Source organism: Balaenoptera ricei, chromosome 1, assembly GCF_028023285.1.
Source record: "Balaenoptera ricei isolate mBalRic1 chromosome 1, mBalRic1.hap2, whole genome shotgun sequence".
NCBI classification, from domain to species: Eukaryota; Metazoa; Chordata; class Mammalia; order Artiodactyla; family Balaenopteridae; genus Balaenoptera; species Balaenoptera ricei.
The window spans coordinates 14332500-14354359 of NC_082639.1; the positions used below are offsets into that span (position 1 = coordinate 14332500).

The 21860-nt window shown below is 57.8% G+C and overlaps 1 protein-coding gene across 1 annotated transcript in view; it reads right to left on the reverse strand.

Moving 5' to 3' along the window:
- Positions 1 to 7398: 7398 nt before the first annotated feature.
- Positions 7399 to 21860, reverse strand: part of ALDH4A1 (aldehyde dehydrogenase 4 family member A1) — a 31484-nt gene continuing 17022 nt past the window's right edge. Inside the window, exons 5-15 of the mRNA XM_059914947.1 lie at positions 21011 to 21166; positions 19302 to 19451; positions 19149 to 19223; positions 17838 to 18025; positions 15339 to 15412; positions 12663 to 12859; positions 12479 to 12526; positions 11531 to 11683; positions 10644 to 10765; positions 9615 to 9733; positions 7399 to 8892 (exon numbers count right to left, since the gene is read on the reverse strand). Of these exons, the coding sequence (XP_059770930.1) occupies positions 8780 to 8892; positions 9615 to 9733; positions 10644 to 10765; positions 11531 to 11683; positions 12479 to 12526; positions 12663 to 12859; positions 15339 to 15412; positions 17838 to 18025; positions 19149 to 19223; positions 19302 to 19451; positions 21011 to 21166 (1395 nt within the window). The 3' untranslated portion in view covers positions 7399 to 8779. The remainder of the gene's footprint in view (positions 8893 to 9614; positions 9734 to 10643; positions 10766 to 11530; positions 11684 to 12478; positions 12527 to 12662; positions 12860 to 15338; positions 15413 to 17837; positions 18026 to 19148; positions 19224 to 19301; positions 19452 to 21010; positions 21167 to 21860) is intronic.

The window sequence follows — 21860 nt, forward strand, 5'->3', positions numbered from 1 at the left end:
GTGGGGATTAAATAAAAAGGCATGTGTGAACTGCGGGGCGCAGGGCAGACCCTGGAGAAAGGTGAATTTGCCAGAGTGCAAGATTGTCCTTTCTTGTAATGAAATGAACTGCCCCGGGGGGCACCCCAGGCTCTGAGCCCAGCTGAAAGAGCCCAAATCTTCTCGAAGTTACCCTGAAGGATACTGGCTGTGTCTTTAGCAACTCCAGAGGGAGCACCCCCTCCCTCGCCCCTGACCTCCCCTGGGGTGGAGTCAACCCACAGACATTGAAAACAACAGGGAGAGGCCTCTGGGTGCTGTGGAAAGATGCAGGATTTGCTGCGTGATTTGGGGCCTGGCCCTGGCCCTCTCTGGGTGTATGTAAACCAGTGGGGGGTGGGGGAGACCCAACCCATAGAATGAAAAGAAGAGCCCTGCACGGGGTGTCTGGAGGTGTGGGTTCTGGTCCTAGCTCTCCCCTCTCCTGACCTCAGTTTCCTCATCTGTACAATGGGGAGGTCCTCTTTGGACTGCCCTTATTCACCCTCCGTGACAGCAGGTCAAAAGCCCCAGCGCTAATTCACCGTGTCTATCGGTTCTCTCCAGACTCCTCCCCCTTTTGCCACACCCCAAGCTCAGACCCTTATACCTTCCGGTCTGGACCTCCCCGTCTGCCTCAGGTTGACAGTTTAAATCCCTGAAGGACAGCTCTGAGTCTATCATTCCTTGGCTCTAACACCCCCTGGGACGCCACATTGCTGCAGGATCACAGCTGAGCCCCTGGCCTTGGCTTTCAAGGCCTCCCCAGCTTGACCCCAGCTCACCCATCCTTCCCCCCGGCTCTCTCCTGCACTGTGTGCCCCAAACTACAGCCACATTGGCCTCCTTGGAACGCGGTCCCTGGTGGCGTTCTAGGAGCCCCCGAGACCACTGTCCTCTGCCCTGCCAGCTACTTAGGGAGTCGTGAAGACAGTAACTAAACAGCACTTTTCTGGGGTGTGTTATGTGCCAGGCACGGTGCCAAGCGCTTTTTATGCATCATATCGTTTAGATACCCTGCAAAGCAGCCATTATTACTCCCATTTTTAAAGTGAGGAAACTGAGGCTGAACAGTTAAGCGACTTGCCGAAAATCACACATTTAATAGGTAGTGACGTTAGAATTTATTTATTTATTTATTTTAATTTTTTTGGCCGCACCGCACAGCTTGCGGGATCTTAGTTCCCGGACGAGGGACTGAACCCGGGCCCACAGCAGTGAAAGCACCGGGTCCTAACCACTGGACCGCCAGGGAATTCCCAATGACACTAGAATTTAGACCCAGGCTGCCAAGCTCTCAACCCTGTACTGTCTGATTCGGGTGTGTTCTGCCCTCAGGAGCTGTCACCGTTACACCCACCACGGGGGTGGGGACTGGTGCCGCCCTCTCCCAATGCAGGTCCCACCTCAAGGCCAAGGTGTTGGTGAAGGACCAGTTCCAGGCACAATGAGTGTGTGCGTCAGTTTGAAGAGAATAAAGATGCCAGTTGCTGGGTGGCCCTGGAATGTTCTGGAGACTCCCAGTCAACTCAGATTATTTAGCAAAGCTTGGGGGTAAGAGGATGGTAGAGAAAAAGAGCATCTAAGTTAACTGGAGCCTGCTGGGTGTGGCGTTGTGGAGTACAAGAGTGGCTGAGAAAACCATGCATCCAGAGGGCACTAGCAGAGCCCACTATGTGCCAGGGCTGGGTGGGGCACAAGGGACACAGCCAGGACACACAAGGGATACGGCTTGCAGTCTGGAGACAGAAATCAGGGCCCTCGTGAAGGCAGCACATGCTGGAAGATGCCAGGGGCACCAGGGCCACCCATAGTGTGGCGTACTGTATCAGATCTAAGAGGGCCTGCAGAGCTCCACAAGCCTACCCATTATACAGATGGGGAAACTGAGGCCCAGAGAGGGCCAGTCGCCAAAGGGCCAGAAAAGCAGGTGGATTTCCCCTGGACTCCAATCAAGTCAAAAGCATGTCGGGACAGCTCTATGATGACCCACGCTGTGCTGGCCGCCAAGAAGGGGTAAGGAGGAGGGAAGGCGTGGGCCACCCAAGAGCTCCATGGGGGAGGCAGCGTCTGTGCCACGAAGCATGGGAGGAAGATGGTGATAATGAGCACAAGTTATTTCTATCATTAACACGTTTGGAGGGCTCACTCTACGCCAGGCTGCCATCCCATTTTATTCTCACTACCTTTTGAGGTGCTGTTATTATCTCTCCATTTTTCAGATGAGGAGACTGAGGTTCAGAGAGGGACAGTAACTTATTCAAAGCCACGTGGCAAGTATGTGGATTGGAGGAATCCAAGACCCTAATGGGGACTCAGGGAATGGTGTTGACCAAGGCGCTCCAATGAGGAAGGAATGATGGGGTCCCCCTGCTTAGTGGGGGCTATTAGTCCAGATGGATGATCTTCTCTGAAGACTAAAATCTGAAGAAGGAGCCCTGGATGGAAAGTCAGAAGTCTTGGCTTCTGGTTCAGCTCCGCCCCAACCTGAAGGCTGCCCTCAGACAAGTGGCTTCCATTCTCTGGGCCTCAGTCTCCCCACTTGTAAAATGGACTCAGTGCTTCTTAACATTTCAGGGGCAAGGATCCTTTTCAGATTCTGATGAAAGCCCTGGACACTAATGCACACGCCTACAAATGCAGCCGTGCGCCCAGATCCAGGATGACACAAGGCTCAGTCCGTGACCCTTGCGATGTCCTGGGCTGGATGATCTCCGTGGTCCCCTCTAGCCTTGACATCACCTAAGAAGGGCAAGTGGCTGAGGCTAGGGCACTGGCTGCCCTGAGAACAAATGTCCAGGAACACCAAGGCCCTGCAGTTCTCCTTCAGGGCTGCCCCCAGAGCACATGCCCCACGGTGGCCCAGGCTGAACACACTGCCATCCTCATGGCCCAGTCCAGGGCCTGAGGTCCCCATGATCACACCTGTGTGGCTACTGGTTGCCAAGGTGATGGAGAACCATGACAGACTTATGCAAAGTTCATGGGGCAGGGGCGAGCCATGGAAATGGGGGCCCGGGAGATGCTGCCCATTTGCCTTACATCTGCTTCCCTGGGTGCTTACAGAAAGGAACTGGCCATGTTTGCTCTAGGCTGGAGGGGGCTGCCCTGAACTTCCTTCCTCCCCCTGCCATGGTGGTTGGAGGGGCCTGGAGTGCAGGGGGGAGCCCCCAAGAGGGGCATGACCCCAGGGACTGGGGCATCGGCTCCTCTCCCCTACCCCACCTTTGTACATCCTCTGTTTGCTTCTCTGCCCCCCCCCCCCCATTTCCCCTGTCTCTTTCCTACCAGTACTGCCTCCTCCAGGACAAAACTGGGCAGCTGGAAACCTAGTTCCAATCCAGCTGAGGGTAGAGCAGGGGTAGGCAGGCAGGGCTTCCCCAAGAAGGGTCTGGGAGCTGCACAGCCCCTGAGCCAGCTGGCTTGGTTCAGAGACACCTTGGAAGAGGGCACAGGGGAGGCCTCAGAGCTGGTTATCAGAGGACCCAGCCTCACTGGTCACCCCTCTGAGATGTCAGAAGTGTAGTGGGTAGGGTGACCCCCAGAAGCTGGGGAACTAGGGGTCAGCTAAGGCCTGAAGGAGGGACTCTGCTGTGGTTGGGACACCTTCTTGAGACCAGAGATCCACTCAAGCCAGCTGTGTCTCATTCAGAAAAAGAGCTGAAGATTCCAAATGACCACAAGCCCAATAAGAGCCAAAAAGGTGATAGTGGCTAAAGGGAGCATAAAGGGCTGGGATGGGGAAGGGGGCTGGTCCTGTTCTGTGGGGCTCTGGAGGGCCCCGCCTGCACCACTGGACAGGGGCCAACCAGCAGGCCCTGACTCCGCTCAGCTTCCTCGCCTGTAAAATGCGCATAGCCACCTCAAACAAGGGTGATTAAATGGGATGAATACATCAAGCACCTACTTAATAAATGATAGTGAATATTACGTTACATTGTTGATGGCTTTTGTCCTAGTATGGAACTGGCATGGGACCCTCAATTCTAGGCCCAGTAAAGGGCTAGCGTCTATGATTCTGTATGACTCTCCTTCCTAAGACTCAGATCTCTCCACAAGCCTCACTCTCCTTCCGACAACACCTGCCCGGATGCACCTCACCAAGCAGGTGCCCAGCAGAACATCAGCTCCCTCGTTTCTCCCAGGTCTCTGTGTGCTAAATGCTCGGGAGTCTGAGGAGTACCTGCCGGGCACCTGGGGCCTGGGGGGAGGGCATGGCAGAGCCCCAGAACAGAAAGCTCATGTACCCCGGCACCTAGGGTCATATGGTACCCGCTCCACCATCCAGGGTAGCTGTCAACAACCCGGGGGAGGGGGACAAGGCTGGCTATGTCTGGAGCCAGTGTCAGCCATACCTACTCCCATCCACCTGCTGGATGGCTCCCACCCAGAAGCTGCTGCATTCCTTCGAGGGACCAGGACAAGGGGGTGCTGGTATAGCCAGCTCTTGCCCCTGTACCTGTCCCTTACTGAACAAGTCTCCCTGAGGCTCCCTAAGCCTCAGTTTCCTCATCTGTGAAATGGGGCCAAGATAATACTACCTCCCTCCCAGGCTGGTGTGGTCCAAGCTAATTAGCAGGAGCACCTGCCCATGGATAGGTGCTCAGGGAAGCCCAGCTTCATCTCCTTCCTGGGCACAGGCATCCAGGATGAGGGTATTGAGAGGGTGGGTGAAGGTAAGTTCTCATTCACTGAGCATCTCACTCTGTGCAGGGCACGGGACCTGGCACTTTGCTCTAAAACATGTCATTCGATCCCCAGCTCCCACAGAAACGTCAACTCTGAGATTGGGGAGGCCAAGGCACAGGTAAGAGGGGTTAAGGCAGGACATCAGGGCTGTGCTCAGCGCCCAGGCAGGCAGACATGAGGAACAGAAACCCAGGCAGTCATCTCCTACTGGTGCACTGGTTACTTCACCCATGTGTGCCTCAGTCTCCTCATCTGTAAAATGGGACTAACGGAATGTACCTTGGGGGGTTGCGGTGAGAATCTGAGGGTGCGACGTCTAAAGCATTTAGCGCAATGCCTGGCACACAGCCTGCGTTCAAGTAATGGTGACTCTTACTATTTCCTACGCGCCTCTAGACAGAGGACCTACGGGAACTTTGATGATGAATGTGTCGGTAGGGGAATTAATGAAAACGTAGGCGTGACTCTGTGAAGAGCGTGGGTCTGCACCCTGCTGCTTCCTCTTGCCCCCCAGGAGCTCCAGGTCTGCCTGGTGACCGGGGCACAGGTGGCCCCTCATTTCCTTAGCGTGCACGCCCCACTGGCGGCACCGCGGTGGCAGGGACATCCAGCCTCAGTCAAATGGTTCACGCTCCAGCCCAGACCTGCGGCTGGGCCCCCGGCCACAGCAGGGAAATGAAGAGGCTCCTTGGGCCACCGTGGACATGGGGACTTACTGCAGTGACCGTGCAAAGAGGCCTCGGGCACCCGGGTGGGCACTGGGCCTTCGGGAGCCACCAGCCCCAAGCCTGGGGGACAAGGGAGGGCAGACAGAACAGAGTGAACGATAGCTTGGAGCCACCCCCTGACCTCGTTCAGTGGAGTCAGAGGCACCAGGGTAAAATGACACTGGTAGAGGCATAGCTGGGAGTCAGGGACCTGATGGAGCAGGTGGCGAGGAGCATGGGCTGCGGCACCCACAGCCCTGGGTTCTAACCCGGCCCTTTACTAACCAGCTATGTGACCTTGGGCTCGTCATTCTACCTCTGACCTCCACTCGCCCTTCCATAGAATGCTGTAATAGTTACCTGGTAAGGTCAATGTCAAGGCTCTGAGACTAGGTAGGTAAAACACTTGGCCAGTCATCAGCCAACTCTGCGGCTGTCTCAGTGTGACCTTGAGTAAGTCACTCCATTCAGCAAGGTTAACGAGGCCTATGTACCACCCCCACTCCCCACCCCGCCCCCCTACGACAAAAGGCAGTTGCCTCCCTTCCCTTCCGTGAGCTCCAGTCAGAGCACTCTGGGTGCGGCCCTTTGTCCCTGACTCAAGCCCCCTTTGGCACAGATCAGTAGCAGCCCCTGGGTGAGCCAGGGCAGGGGCCCTGCCCAGGGTTGAGTCCCCTCCCCTCCCCACAGCTCTGAGATCCTCCAGCCAACAGCCCTAAGCAATGGACCCTCGGACAGGGTGGTGTCTGTGTGGTTCAGGACCAGCTCTGTTTACATTATCTGTGGGTGGAGACAGGTCAGGACACACGTGTCTTCCCCTCCAAGTCAGCTGGCCCAGGTGGGTTTAGACCCACGGATTCCAGGCTCAAGCTAACTGGCCACGGTTGCTCCCTGCCATGTCACCTGGCCAACTGAGCAGATCTTTGCGAGCCATGTGTGGACATCTGGGTGGAAGAGAGAGAATGGGTTTTGGAATCAAACAGACCTGGGTTTCCACCCCACTGAGAGCATACCCTCGCAAGTCCCTTCATATTTCTACACCCCAGTACCCTCATCTGCAAAATGGGAGCACAGCAGTACTTCCTTCGTAAGACTTGTGAGTGAAAAAAACATATGCATACTCTTTGGCACGTGTATGACTCAGGGTTCTGAAGAGAAGCGGAGCCTCTATGAGGCGTAGAGAGAGACAGATACAGGGAGAGAGATTTATTGTAAGAAAGTAGCTCACGTGATCATGGAGGCTGGTAAGCAGAATTTGTAGTGCCGGCCAGCAGGCCAGAGACGCAGGAAGTTGCAGTTGAGTCCAAAGGCAGCCACTGGCAGATTCCTTCTTGCCTGGGGGAGACCGGCCTTTGTTCTGTTAAGGCCTTCAACTGACTGGATGAGGCCCACTCACATTATGGAGGGTCATCTGCTTTCCTCAAAGTCCACTGATTTAAATGTTAATCTCATCCAAAAAAACACCTCCATGGAAACATCCAGAATAATGCTTAAGTAGATATCTGGGCACCACAGCCCAGCCAACTTGACCCATAAACTTAACTATCACAGCACATAACAGTGGTTGTTATAACAATGGGTAAATGGGTAACATTGTTGAATCATGAATTACCTAGCTGGCATTGCTCTGAGCACTTATATGAATTAACTCATTGAATTCTCAAGACAACCTGTGTGCATGTGAGTGCACACACGTGCATGTGTGTGTGTGTGTGTGTGTGTGTGTGGTTATTTCCATCTAAGACACGAAGAGACAGAGGGTCAGAGAGATTGCACAACTTTTTGGAGCTGGGATTTGAACCCAGGCCCTCTGGCACCAGAGTTCCTGCCACCCACAGCAGGGATTCCGGCCATCAGCGCTCACCCTTCCTTCCATCACACCAAGGGCGCTGCCCTCCTGACACCTAATGACACACTGGCAACTCCGTCGGACGTAGAAGGTGACCAGTCCCCACTAACCCCACCAGAAAGACCACCGACTTGGTTAGGTAAGAGGCATTTTATTAGGTGGCATCAGGCGGATCCTATTGCCACCTCACAGTGTAGAACCAGTAGAATCAGGAACACCTCCGGCCCCCGCTGCCTGACCTGGCCCCTTGTGGGAAACAACCCGGGCAGCATCAGGACCCACCCCTGACCGGGGGCCAAGGTGTGTGACCGTGCACTTGAGGAATGGCGACTCCAGCCCCGCGGGGGCCCCATGCCAGCTGTGCTTGAGGAGGGCCCAGCCCTTCCGGGGCCCCCTAAAAACTGTCCTCCAAAGTCACCACTTCTCATTCCCTGGCCACCCAGAATCTACCCAGGATGCATTTGCAAGTGTCCACCGATTGGCTGCGTCAAGGAACAGGCCTCCTAGGGGCCAGTCCACACAGAGCCACTAACATGCAAAGGAGGGATGATTCTAGAGGCAAGCCTCAGCCCGGGCTGGATGGGGACCCAAGGAGAGGTCTCAGGGTGCTGGGGAAGGTGGGAGCAACATGTACCCGGGCCTGTTCAACCACAGCCAGTGGGTGCTGAGCTCCTGCAGGAAACCCCAGGCTCTAGAGGCAGGACCCGAGAGCTAAGGGAAGCAGCAGGAAGGGCCCCCCAAAGTCTGCCAATCTCACAGCCCAAACAGGAAGGACTAGCGCATCCCACACCTTGGCAGGTGGCCTGCAGCAGTCCCCCCAGACCCCCAAATGGAGATAGCCAGGAATCCGTGGGTCTCAGGTGAGCTCAGGCACTCTGGAGCAAGGCACACGGGGTCTAAGGCATTTGGTTGGGCACAGGTACCTGCTGGTACAGACGTATCTGGGCAAAGTGCTAGTGAACCGCCCGGACTAAAGAGGGCAAGGCCAGCTGGTGCCCCCATGCCCTGCAGCCACGACTTGCCAGCCCTGTAGGCCATTGTGGCCACATGTAATCCTGGAGACCCGGAGAAGCCGGGGCCAAGGCCAGGGGCCTCTGTGGGTAGTGAGGTTTGCCAGGGGCCCCAGAGCTGCCTCCTTTTCCTCCACGGATCCGTGAGCTACTCTACCACCATTCCTCAGGTCCCTGAGCCACTGGGCCACAGTGTAGAGGAAAGGGAAGGGGACAGATGGAGAACCAGCAGGGCACCAAGGTCACACCTACCAGATGGAATTTCTAGGACAGCCGATGGGGTCAAGGGTGGCGGCCCTGTTCTCCCCACAGCATGATCTCAAACCAGAGCCCGGCATCTGACTCCAAGGGTGGGTAAGGCCAGTGGCGGGCAGGGGGCAGGCCTCGGCCCTAGAAAGGGGGTCGTCCCGTGGGGAGCAGGGTGGAGGGCCTGGGGTGGGGTCAGTGCACTGAGGTCAGTCGTTTGGACAGACAGACGAGTGGACGGCGGAGGCGCCGAGCAGGGCTCACTGCATGTACGGGTAGCGCCAATCCCCCAGAGGCTTGTGGGTCTCCTTGATGACCTGGGGTGACGTCCACCGCAGGATGTAGTGGGGCCCTCCTGGCTTGTCATTAGTCCCTGTGGAAAAGACAGCTCTGTTTATCTCCAGAAAGATACAACGGCTCTGGGCAGAGGGAAAAGGAGTGGGGAGGAGCTGATGGAATAAATGGGGCACCAGCATGGGCAGCAAACTGCCAAACTAACCCTAACACAGTCACAGCGGCCAGGGTTTCCCGAGCACATCTGTGCGGAGGGCACTCAGCCGGAGGTCGAGCAAGGCAGGAGCCGGCGAGCAGGCAGGACGCCCATGCTCCCCAGGTCCCTGCACACCACCTGCAAGAGGTGTCCGGGAGGCAGGGGAGCACCGTGGAGGGCGCTGGACTGGGAGTCGGGAGACCTGGTTTCCGGCCCTTGGGAACTCTGGCAAGTCACCGCCCCTCGCCGACCCTCACTTTCCTTATTTGTAAACAGGAGGGGGATGGACTACAGTGGCCTGGAGTATGACAGTAAAAGGTGTGGGCGCTGGGACCCAAATCCCATCTCCACCACTCTCTAGCCATGTGCCCTTGGGCAAGTCACTTCACCTCCCTGGGCCTCAGTTTCCCCCTCTATAAAATGGGAAGAAGAATGGCAGCACCTGAGCTCAGGAGGCTGTTGGCAGGACTCTGAGTTAGCACAGGGCTGGACCACAGTGCTCAGTAAATGGTGCTACTGCTGTTCCTCTTAACACCCTTGAGATGAAGGACCGAGGGTCTCCCGCCAGGAACTCGGCCCCCCTCTGGAAAGGGGGACCCACTCACCAGAGGTTCGGGCCCCCCCGAAGGGCTGCTGGCCCACCACCGAGCCAGTGGACTTGTCGTTGATGTAGAAGTTGCCGGCAGCGTTCCTCAGCATCTCTGTGGCCTCCCGGACAACATCCCTACAAGGCAGGGCAGCGGTAAGAGGGCGGCCAGCTCACCCTCATTCCAGACCCAGGGCCAACCTCCAACACCCCCGTCCCAGCCCACATGGGCCACCCTGGTGAGCATGAGGCCAGCCGCCAGCTCTGGGCTCTTGACAGGCTCCCGGGAGTCTCTGAGGCTCAGCCCCCTCCTCTGAAAAGGGGGTTAGCACGCCTCCCTCGCAGGGCATCTGTGACAGCTGGATGAGGGTCAGGCTGTATGCACTCGAGGGAGTGGCCCATCTCGGTCCAATTTTCCTGCCCTTGGGAGCTGGGGAACCTCCAGACCCCCAGCCTGCCCCTCAGGTTCCAATCCCACCTCCATTCTTAAAGGCAGACACAGGGAGACAAGCAGTACCATGGAGAAAGGAAAGGGCAAAGCCTCAGGTTTAGTGCAGACACGGGGAGACAAGCAGTACCACGGAGAAAGGAAAGGGCAAAGCCTCAGGTTTAGCCTCAGGTTTAGTGCAGACACGGGGAGACAAGCAATACCACAGAGAAAGGAAAGGGCAAAGCCTCAGGTTTAGTGACCCGGTGCTCAAGTTGGAATCCTGCCTCTGCCAGACAAGCAGTGCACCTGGGCCCAAGCCTCTGTCTTCCACTCTGCAGCCCCATCAGACCCGGGGAGCAGGTCAAAGGCACTGATTCCCCGGCCCCACCCCTAGACACCCACATTCAGCAGCCAATAGTGGGGCCCTGGAATCTGCATTTTAACAAAGAGCCCACTGCCTGTGTCTACCTGCCGGTCAGGGCGGAGGTGAGGAGAATGGAGAGAAGCAAGGGCAGCATTATTACTAGGATCAGCGCCCAGGAGGGCAGTCTCCGGGGACAGCAGGGTCCTGTGGGGACAGGACACCGGGACTAGAGTGGAGGGGCTGTGGCCACTCACTTATCCTGGGCAAATACTGCCCCCGTGAGGCCATAGCTCGTGGTGCTGTCGACCAGCCTCAGCGTCTCTTTGTACTTGTCATCCGGGTAGACGTACACGGTCAGCACAGGCCCGAAGATCTCCTGGGAGAGAAGCCCCAGGGTCAGGCCCCACCTGGACCAACACCCCGAGGCCTCCCATCTCCCTGCTCTGGCCTCCGCCTCTCCCCATCCCCCTCCTCAGCCCCTGCAGGAAGGGCCAGGCGCTGCCTCCCGCTGGGTTCCCTCGGGGATGGCTTCCACCCTGCCCACCCCACCCCAACCTGGCAGAAGATCCAAGGGGTCTCTGGCCTCCCTGCCAGCCAGACCCACACCCAGAGCCAAGGGCCCAGGCCCTTGGAAAGGAGAGACTTCTGGCAACAGCCGGCCCAGGAACTGCCCGATGGTATCACTGTCCCCTCTGCCATCGAGGGGCTGGAGGAAGACCCCCACCCCTGCACTGTCCTCCTGGGCAAGCGCCCTGACCTCTCGGAGCCTCAGTTTCTCATCTGTAAAATGGGAACGATATGCCCACCTCATCTCTGTCAAATGCCCGGCCCACAGTTAAGAGTCTACAAGTGTCAGCCACTGAGATGGCCGCAGGGGCCTCGGTGGCTGTGGACAGCACAAGTGCCATGACACCAGCCCGGGTCAACAGTGTCGAAGACAGAGCACTGGATTTGGGGTCAGGAGGCCTGAGCTCAGGGCCTGGCTCTGCTCTCACCGGGTGTGAGACGGTCCCCTCGTAGGGCCTCGCTTTCCACATCTGTGAGATGGGATGACGCCCCGTGAAGCACCAGGGCCCTGTGCGTGTGCCATGCTCGGGGGAGAGGTTGCCTCCTCCCGGCCCCGGGCCGCCCGTCCCATCACCTCCTTCATGATGGGATCCTGGGGGTCCTTGCTCTCGATGATGCAGGGCTCCACGAAGTAGCCCACGGAGTCGTCACACTGGCCCCCGGCCAGGACGGTGAGGCTGGGCGAGGAGTGGGCGTGCTCCACCCACTTCCTGATGCGGCTGAAGGACTGGGGGGGTGGGGTGGGGTAGGGGGCGTCAAGGGCTGGCTGGAGGCCATTCCCAGCAGCAGCCCCCTGACACACTCACCCCAAACACCTGTCCCTGAAGGGCCCAAATTCTGAAGTGGGGGGAGGGGGGGGAGGGGGCCCTGACAGCAAAAGTCGGGGCCTGGCTGAGCCAGGGCAGAGACAAGGGCAGATGTGCACGCTTGTGTGTGTGTGTGTGTATGTGTGTGTTAGAACTACAAACATCACAAACACACATATAAACGTATGGCCATGAATTTTTAGGTTTACGTATGTAGGCACACATATGCTTGCATTACACGGATGTTTGTTATGTGTATGTGCTTGTGCATGCAGACCCACAAGCGTGCCTATATACACGTATGAACCTGTACACAAATGTTTCTGTATAGGATATGTGTGCATGCGGGTGTGCGTGTGTTTACGTGGGTGAATCTACAGGCATGCTCCCGCTCAGAGATCTAAATGAACGTGTTCACGGCTGTGCATGTACGTGCGTGTTCGGGTTGATGCACGCAGTGTGCAGGCCTATTTGTATGTGTGTGTGTGAACACAGGCACTTAAAGGGGGCTTGTCGAGCCTGGGGCAGGGTGTGCGGGAGGCGAGTTGCCCTCGGGTACGGATGCCTCTGCCCTTTTCAGAGCTGGCAGGGGTGGTGCGTGGCTATCAGGCTGCCCTGCTCGAAGCAGCAGGTCTGGGTCGCCCCTGTAGCTGTCCCTACCCCTCCCACCCAGTCCAGGCACGGGACCCCGGGAATGGCCTGCTTCCTGTTCATACCTTGGCATCAATCACGGCGGAGAAGAAGCTCCCAAAATCCTCTGCAGGCTGGAAGCAAGGGAGGCATGGGAGGAGACAAGAGTCGGAGACAAAGGGAGCGCCCTCCCCGCACACACCCCCCAGCCTCCAATCCCATCAGCCCCCCGCTGGGCCGTGGCGGGGAGGGGAGGCCGGCGCCACTCACGTTGCCCACTTTGATCCTGCTGCGCTCCTCCAGCAGCCGCCCTTTGATCTGCGGCCACAGCGAGCGGGGCACGTAGAGGCGGGAGCAGGCCGAGCACTTCTGGCCGCCGTACTCGAAGGCTGAGCGCAGGGTCCCGCTCACCACGCTGTCCACGTCGGCCGAGCGGTGAACAAAGTGGAAGTTCTTCCCGCCACACTCTTCAGGGGTGGGGCGGGGAGGTGGAGGAGCATGAGTAGGGGGTGGGCTCCCCAGGCCAGCCCAGGGGCCCAACGCACTGCCTCCACCCGTCTGCAGGGCCCTGCGACCAGCCCCAGTACTGGGAGGACAAGGGCATGAGAAGGCAGAGTCGGAGTCCGACAACCTCCCAGAAACTGATCAGCCAGGCCTGTCCTCCCACCCTACAGATGAGAAAACGGAGGCCCAGGCAAGGGCGAAGGGTACCAGGGGGCATCAGGACCAGCTCCCCCATCTCACAGATGAGAAAACTGAGCCCTGGGGGTGCTGCCCAACATAAAGGCAGAGGAAGGACCAGAACCCAAGGCTCCCCAAAGCTGGTCCACTCCCTGCAGTGGGCACGGCTTCCTTTGAGCCTTCCCCTGACCCCTACCCCGCGAGAGGAGAGGGGGCCACCCCAGGTCCACGGCCAGGGCTGGCCCCTCTTCCTGATCCATAGTGGGGACACCCCTCCTCGATCTCCTTGGCATGAGGGAGCCTCGGCAGATCACTCCACCCTCCGGGCCTCGGTTTCCTCACTCAGTTAAACATCAGCTAACAGCAGCTCATGTTACAAAGCACTAACTGCCAGACTCAGGTCAAAGCACTTTGAACTCCATTTCACTGAAGCCTCACAGCAACCTCCCATCATTATCCCATTTTAAAGACAAGAAAACTGAGGCACAGAGAGATTAAAGTCTCATACTCAAGGGGGGAAGTGGTAGAGTAAGTAGCGGTCTCTCTCCCTCAGGGAGATGGTGGGAAGGAGACAGAACAGAAAACCATGGAGAGCTCACACAAGGGACTCACTGTCGCCCATCTCGTGAAGGCTGGACTGGGGCACACTGGGGAACTGGAAATCGGAGATGCAACAGCTGGCCCTGAGGAGCGTCACCTGCCCTGACACCCCCATCACAGCTCCCACCAGCTTAAGAGGCAAACTATTATACATAGGATGGATAAACAATAAGGTCCTACTGTATAGCACAAGGAACTAGATTCAATATCCTATGATAAATCATAATAGAAAAGAATATGAAAAAGAAAATATATATGTATAACTGAATCACTTTGCTGTACAGTGGAAATTAACCCAGTATTATAAAATCAACTATACTTCAGTAAAATTTTACAAAGTTCCCACCCGCTCAGGCGTGGGGTCCAGTCTCCCCATGACCCCCCCTTTCACCCCCAGGAGCAAGAACGCTGAACCACCAGCTCCAGCTCTGCCATTACTGCACTGTGTGACCCTGGACAGCCCTCCCTCTCGAGAGGTCTCAGCATTTTCCCGGAGTGTGTTCCATGAAAAACATGGTCCAGGGGGTCCTCTGTCAAAACAGGGTTGTGTAGTCCAAAGAGTTTGGGAAACACTGCACATCAGCCTTGGCTCTTGAAGATAAGCAATGCATATATTAGTGCATTAAAGGCTCTGAGAAGTCCTGCAGGTAAGGAATCCGTTTTACTTTAAACACAGCGCACGCCAAATGTCCTTGACCATGAAACTGTTTCTTTGTGGGAAAATTATTATTTTGACAAGACCTGGCCCTGCTGACCTCTCAGCCCCATCTCCTGCCACCCCCCTCCCTCCCTTCCCCAGCTACACTGGCCTTGTCTCTTCAAACACAAGCTCATTCCCACCTCATGGCCTCTGCATTTGCCATTTCCTTGGCCTAGATCTGGGCTGTGCAACAGGGTAACCACCAGCCACACGTGGCTATTTAAGTTCAAATTAATTAAAATTAAATGAAACAAAACCTTCACTTCCTCTGCCATGCCAGCCACGTTTCAAGTGCCCTGCGGCCACACGTGGCGAGTGGCTATACTATTGGACAGCACAGATACAGCCCATGTCCATTACTGCAGAAAGTTCTACTGGACAGTACGGGTGCCCATGATGGTCCATCCTCCGGACCTTTGCGAAGCTGGTTTCTTTTCATTGCTCAGGTTTCAGCGCAAATGTTCCCTCCCTGAAGAGGCTTCCCACCCCACCAGCCACCCTAAGTCACAGTTACCCACCACGCCCAGCCCTTGAGCGTCCCTGCCTGTCACCTCTTTGCCCTCCTTTAATTATCCACAGCCCTTCTCACTCCCTGACATCATTTATCTAGTTGTTTACTGTCTGCCTCCCGCTGTTGGAATAGAGGTTCGTTAACGGCTGGGTCTCTGGGTCTCATCATCCTTTGCATCCCCAGTGTCCAAAAAGTGCCTATGAACATACTTAATAATTTACTTGCTGAATGATGGATGGATGAATGAACGAATGAAAGAAAAAATGCACCCTCTGAGGCATAAATGCTCTGTATAAGTGCCAGAGCAGGGGCTCCACCCTGAAGGAGCTCTCTGCGCCCGCAGGGCCGCCCCACCTCTGGGGGCATCACCTCCGCCTCGTCCTCTTTCATGGCGGCCAGGGCAGGGAGGGGTCCCTAGGGCTGTAGGGCAGGGCACGGGGAGAGGGGCCCTTACCTCCGGCCAGGCGTGGGAAGGTGTGGAACCGGTCCAGGTTCTGGGCCACCTGCCTCCACAGGTGTTTGAAGGTGCTAAAACCAGAGGACAGGGCAGTGACTAGGGAGCCGGACTCAGGCTCCTGAGAGGGTGAGGGGCCTGGGGGGTAGGGAGCAGGCCCTACCAGAGGAAGAGGCTGGAAAGCCCAGGGAGGAGCGCTAGGGTCAGCAGCCCCGCAGGAGGCGGGCAGGGGTCACAGCGGTGGTGGTGGTGGTGATGGGGATGGGGAACCCAGTAGGTGGTAGCAGCTGGAAATGGGCTGCACTCCGGGCCTACAGGGAGGGAGCAAGGGGAGGCCTGGCGGCAAGACAGTGCAGAGAAGGGCCAGGCTTTGAGGCCAGGGGATGCCGGGTTCGAGTCCCGACTCAGGCATACACGGTTGTGTGATCTTGCGCCCACCGCTTAACCTCTCTGAGCCTCAAATTCTGTGCCACATCTGGGAACTGGAAAGAACAATTCCACCTGGCAGGGCTGTTTTGTGAGGCTCTAATGTGAGTCAAGTGCTTAGGACAGTGCTGGGTATGCTATGGGTGCCTGATGGGGGACAGGCACCACCGTGGTCTGCGAGGGGCACCACGAGCTCACGCCCAGGCTCCAGAGAACCAAGGAGGGTCCTGGGAGAGGCAGCTCAGGCCCCTACCTCCTCCCTGGGCTCCAAGTGTGACCAACCTCAGCACCACAAAACAATAAAAATGCTAATCACCAGGGAGCTGGCGACACAGCAGCTAATACTAATTTATGACTTTCCTACCTTTAAGCCCGCTGCGCATCAGAGCATGGCAAATGGGGGCCAGGCCCGCTCCGCCCGCTAACAGGCAGAGACCCATGCGGCCCGTGGCTGGCAGAGCGGGCCTTTTGGAAAACAGCCCTCCTCAGCAATTCTAACGCTGCCATCGCCACCCGGCAAACCTTAGCAGGGGTTGTTGTTGCAGGGGAGCCTGAGGCCAGGCAGAGAGGGCGAGAAGCCACCGCAGGTGTCCCTAGGACACCTGGAAGGCCCGGAGTGCAGACCCCAACATCTCCACCCAGATGACCCATGGGGGCCTCAAACTCAAAGTGACCAGCATGTGATTCACCTTCTTCCCAAGGCTCCCAGGTGCCCAGCCATCTGGGTTGCCCACCTCGGTGAACGATGCCCACCTCCTGCCCCGAGCCTGGATGTTCCCACTGAACCCCCCTGACCTTGACCCCACGGACAGGTGATCGAGTCTCCCTGCTACTGCCTCACTTGAATCAGCCCACCTCACCCCGTTCCCACGACTCCAACCGAGTTTAGGCGCCTGCCATCCCTCCCCGGACGTGGACACCTCCTAACCCGTCTCCTGCTTCCACCCACTGGAGACTTGTGCTCAGAGTAGCCAGAGCGAATCAGAGGCTGCACACACAGGGGCCCGGAGGGGCCGGACAGAGAATGAGTGAGGCCGTCCAGGTAGGCAGAGACCCAGGGCCTGTCAGGACGGGGGGAACCAGAGACCTCCCGCCCACCTCCAGCCAATGGTGCCACATGGAAATGCAGGTCCAGTGGGACCAGGTTCTTAAAAGAGGCCCAATATTTGGATTTTTACATGAAACTGTCCCAATGGTACAAGGTTGGTCCACCCCTATTAGGAGTCAAAGAACACAAAGCCACTTGCCAAGGCCCACTGGAGAGCTACCATCTGCAATCCCTGCTTGAAACAAAAGAAGCCTGATTAAGCCACGCCCCCTGTATGTAACTTTCCGTGGCTGCCATCATCCTCAGGATAAAGTCCAGACACCTTAGCAGGCTCATGGGGCGTTATAGTCACAAAGACTAAATCCCCCAAGAGGTAGGACCTTGTCCACTCCACATGTTCACTGCCCAGTCTTAGCACCGGCAGAGCCTGGTACACATGGGGGCTCGATCAACACCAGCTGAGTGAGTGAGTGAGTGAATGAGCAGCTGTGACCGAACCATGTCCTGCCCCCACCCTCTGACCCTCGGCCCCCAGCTCCACACTCCAGCCCCATGGGACCACGTCCACCACCCAGAGCCCAACAGCTTCAGCCTTATGCCATATGCTGTTCCCCCTCCTAGAACGCTCTCCTCCACCTCTGCCTGGCCTACTCGTCTGCTTAGATGCCACCTCCTCCAGGAAGCCTTCCTGACTCTCCTCCTCCAATTTATCCCAAGCTCCCTTGTGCCCTTTCCAGGGACAGTGGTGGCATCGAAATCCATATCACCAAACACCTGTAGGCCGCTTCGAGCCTGTCACACTCCTTCTTGTCCATTAACTAGTTTGGCCTTCACGATTACTCTGCAAGGTAAGAATCATGACTACGGTCATATAGGTGAAGAAACAGGCTCAGAGAGGTGAAGTGGCTCACCCAGGGCCACACAGCACCTGACCTCTGGGCTCACAGCCCCAGCTCCCGGACAGAGGTCACGAGGTCTGGTGAGCGTCCCCAGGCCACCCTGCCCATCCCACCTCGGGGACTTACGGCACGCTGCCTGTGAAGTTGATGCCACACAGGTGCTCCGAGCTGGTGACAGTGTCCCCAAACGTGGGCCCGTCAGCTGGCACAAACTGGATGATGTTGGGGGGCAGACCGGCCTCCCGGAGGATGCGATAGACAGCATAGCTGGCCAGCATGGCAGTGTCACTGGGCTTCCACAGGACCACGTTGCCCTGCCCGGGAGGCACGGTGATGACTCATGAGGTCAGGGGCCACCAGCCCCAACTCCCACCCTACCCTGAAGCATGGCCATCCCTCACCTGGAGCCACCGGGACCCCATGCAGGCCAGGATGTTCCCTACCCAACCCCATTCCTACAGGTGCCCAGGTGCTGCACCCCAGGCCCTAGAAGCCCTTGTCAGTGAGCTCACACCCTGCCCTGTCTGCTCCCACATTCTGGCTACGAAAGGCTCCCTTCCTCCGGAAGCCTGTGCCCACCGGTCCTGCCAGCACCCCTCGGGCAGGTCTGTTCTGGGTGTTTCCAACTCGCTGGGTGCTCACAGGGCGAGGCTGGGCAAGTGCTCACAGGGCTCTGTCTACACGTGTCCTGGACGAGGGCACATGGGTGCCAGGTGTGTGTGCGTCTGTCTGAGTGCAGATGCACGAGGATGGCCCTGTGCACGAGCATCCTTCCAGATCACCCAGCTGCCCCTGACAGCTGTCAGCCCTCCTCCTGCTGCGCCCTGAGCCACCCAGGACCTCCGAGGGTAGGGCTGCATCTCCCCCATCGATTGGGAGCCGATGGCCACCTTCCCCCTGATAACGACAGTGGAGCCCATCGACTTCGAGACCACCTGCCCAGAGACAGACCAAGCCCAAATCCGTACCTGTTCTGTCATTTGCTAGCCTTGCAACCCTGACAAATAAGTCACCAGGCACAGAGCAAGCACTCAAAGGTGAGCTATAAGTATCATCATTAGTAGCAGCCCCTATATAACGCTAAGCCTGCACTGGGCCAGACCTGCCTGGCGGTAGATGCGTCACAAGCATGGTCTCATTTGCTCCTCATGACCCTGTAATGTAAGTTTTTCTTTTATTTCCACTTTGTAGATGAGGAAACTGCCTCAGAGGAGGGCCGGGACTTGCCTGGGGTCTCCCAGACAGAGTGGGGCAAAGCTGGGACCCAGACCAGCCTCTGACTCCCAAGCCTTTTCCACAGCCCCCAGCTGCCTCCACTTTCTGTGCTTCTCCCCACGACTAGGGCTGGGACCCCAGGGGCTCTGACGTGGCCTCCTGTCTGTTGACAGGGGAGTGGTGACCCGTTCCCGCCACGCCCGCCTGCTGCCCACAGCTCACCATCAAGGCCGGCGCCCCCGCCAGGTTGCCGCCGATCGCAGTGAAGTTAAAGGGGGAGATGGCTGCCACGAAGCCCTGGGGAGGGAGGAGGTGGTGAGGCCAAGCCCAGGGCTTCCAGCAGCCCCCGACGCCCGCTCCACCACCGGGGGGTACCTCCAGCCCCCGGTACACCACGCTGTTGGTGCTGGGCGGCACGCTGATGGGCTGCTCCCCCTCCAGCTCCACGGCAAACTTGGCGTTGAATCGGAAGAAGTCAATGAGTTCGGCCGCGGCATCGATCTCTGCTTGGATCACCGTCTTCCCCTGTGAGGCGGGAGGGCCGGGGGGTCAGTGGTGGAGGACGTGCCTCCCAATAGCCCTCTTCTGACACTGGACCCTGAGCCCATGGTGACACTGGGTTGCAGGTGCATTTGGGCCAAGAACCAGGAGACCTGAGGACTGTAAACATTTCCTTAGACTGTCTGATCCTCCTGACGGCGAACGTGAGCCGTGGGGAAAGGACTCTGGGCAGCAAGAATCGGGCTTTCTCGGATCGGGCGGCCCCTCCTTGGGTCACTGGCAGCTGCTCACCCTGCTCAGGATGCACAGCAGGGGAAGCTGAGCTAAGATGCACTGCCTCCTGCTCTGCGTGGCCACCAGCTTCCGACAAGCTCCTGAGTCTTAAGGCAAATAAAGAGGCACCTTCACCTGGTCTTGGAGTGTGTGCGCCTCTTCCTGCCCAGGTGTGGCTCACCTGGGACACTCTGGAGCCCGACACCCACCCCAGGGGCTCTGCTGAATCAGGAGACACTTACCCAGGTGTGGAGCTGTCATACCAGCTCCGTGCAGCAGAGGGCGCTCTCACTACGTGATGGCGAACCGGAAGAGCGCTGGGGTGACCCAAACCCCCTAAGGCGAAACTAACCCTCTCTCAACTGCTAACGCCACTCCCTGGCTCAACACGGCATTCAACTCAAAAAACATCTATCAGGCACTTCTGTGACTCCAGGAAGACACGGTGCAAGATGCAGAAAGACAGAGAACACTAACATGTGATTACTATGCCCAAAAAACTTGTAAAGGGGAAACAAACACAAAGGAAGTCATTACACCCCGATGGAATCTGAGCTATAACCGACAGAGGAACAGCATGTTGGGGAAGGGGGGCGGGCACAGAGGTAGGACAGATCGTTATGGACTAAGAAGGTTCTAGAAGCCTCACAGAGGAGGTGCTATCTGGGCTAGACCTTGACAGTTAAGAGTTCATGAGGCAGAGAAGACAGGGAGCATTCCAGGCAGGGGACCCGGGGCAGAGGCAGGAGATGGGATGTTTGAGGTGTCCAGGAGCCTTGCTAGGTCCAGGCTGGTGACATCATGGGCGGGATGGCCTGGCAGGAAAGGGCAGAGCGGCTGGTGAGCTGGACAGAGGTGGGAATGGAAGGGCTTGGGGGCTGGCTCAGGACTTGGGACGTGACCCTCAGCCAGAGGGAGAGATCTCGGTGGTTCATAAGGCTAGAGTGACCTGCTGGAGGTGTCACAGAAACCGCTCTGAGGGCTGCAGAGGTCTGATGGAGCCTGGAGGACCGTGTAGGGCAACTGTCAGTCCAGGCAAAGCACGACAAGGGCCTGGTCCAGGGCAGGGACAGAAGTGGATGGGAGGGGCCATTTCCAGAGCAGGACACGCAAGAGTAGTTCAATCCACCTTGTCTACAAAGTATATAGGTCTGTCCCCTCTCTGAGGCCTGGTCCCTCAAGGACACCTCCTGGGCTCCCGCACGCAGAGCAGGTGTGGGCACCCAGAAGCCACTCAGCTGACGCCTGCTGAATTGGATGGGGTACGATTGCCTCCCCTACATCCCCAGTTGTGCCGGTGGGCATCTCACCTGTCCCACCATGGTCTTGGCCAGGATCTCTGCCCTGCGTGGCCCACTCAGCATATCTGCCGCCTTTAGGAAGACCTGGGCCCGGTCTGCAACAGGCTTCAGGTCCCACTCTTTCCTGGCGGCCAAGGCGGCCTCGATGGCTCTGTGGAGCAGGGCCTGATGAAGAGGGAAAGGTTGGAGGCTTCCTCCTGCAGCAGGAAGGGTCCCAGAGGAGCGAGGGAGGGAGGAGAGATCTGGAGGTCACTCTTCACCCAGGGAAGACCCCTGGCTCCCTCGGCCCTCAGCCCCCTCCCCCTACAGCGGCAGACGCCATGTCCCATGGCCAGCTGGGCTGCCCCAGGCTCCGATCCTGCCCTGCTAGAGTCTGGAGGAGTCCGAGGGGCCTGCCAGGTAGGGCAACAGGCCAAGGACTTGCTCCGTTCTCTCTCGTGGTCTCATCAGGGCCTCCTCTTACTCCTGGGGCCTGGTGCTCCTGAACACGCTGTCCAGAGCCTCCAGCCCTTGAGGTCTGGGTCTGACCTTGCCCTTGCCAGGCCAGAACTGCAGCCAGAGACAGACACCTGCCGCTGGCATCCTAGCTGCCAACTGCCCTCATCACCACATGACGCCAGCGCCTTGACGCCGTGGCCTCTCGCTGGCCCTCCCTGATGCCAAGTCTCTGCCTGGCTTTCCATCCATGATGCCTCCAATTTCCCTGACTCAGCCTTCCAGAACCCCCTCCCCCTCCCTAAATCAGGGTAGCCTCACAAGGGGCATGTGCGGGCATGTCCCAGCCCTGGCCAAAGCAGCTCTCATTAGGCTCAAGTTAACCCCGGCACGCCTGGCCCAGTCAAAGACACGTGCCCGGGGA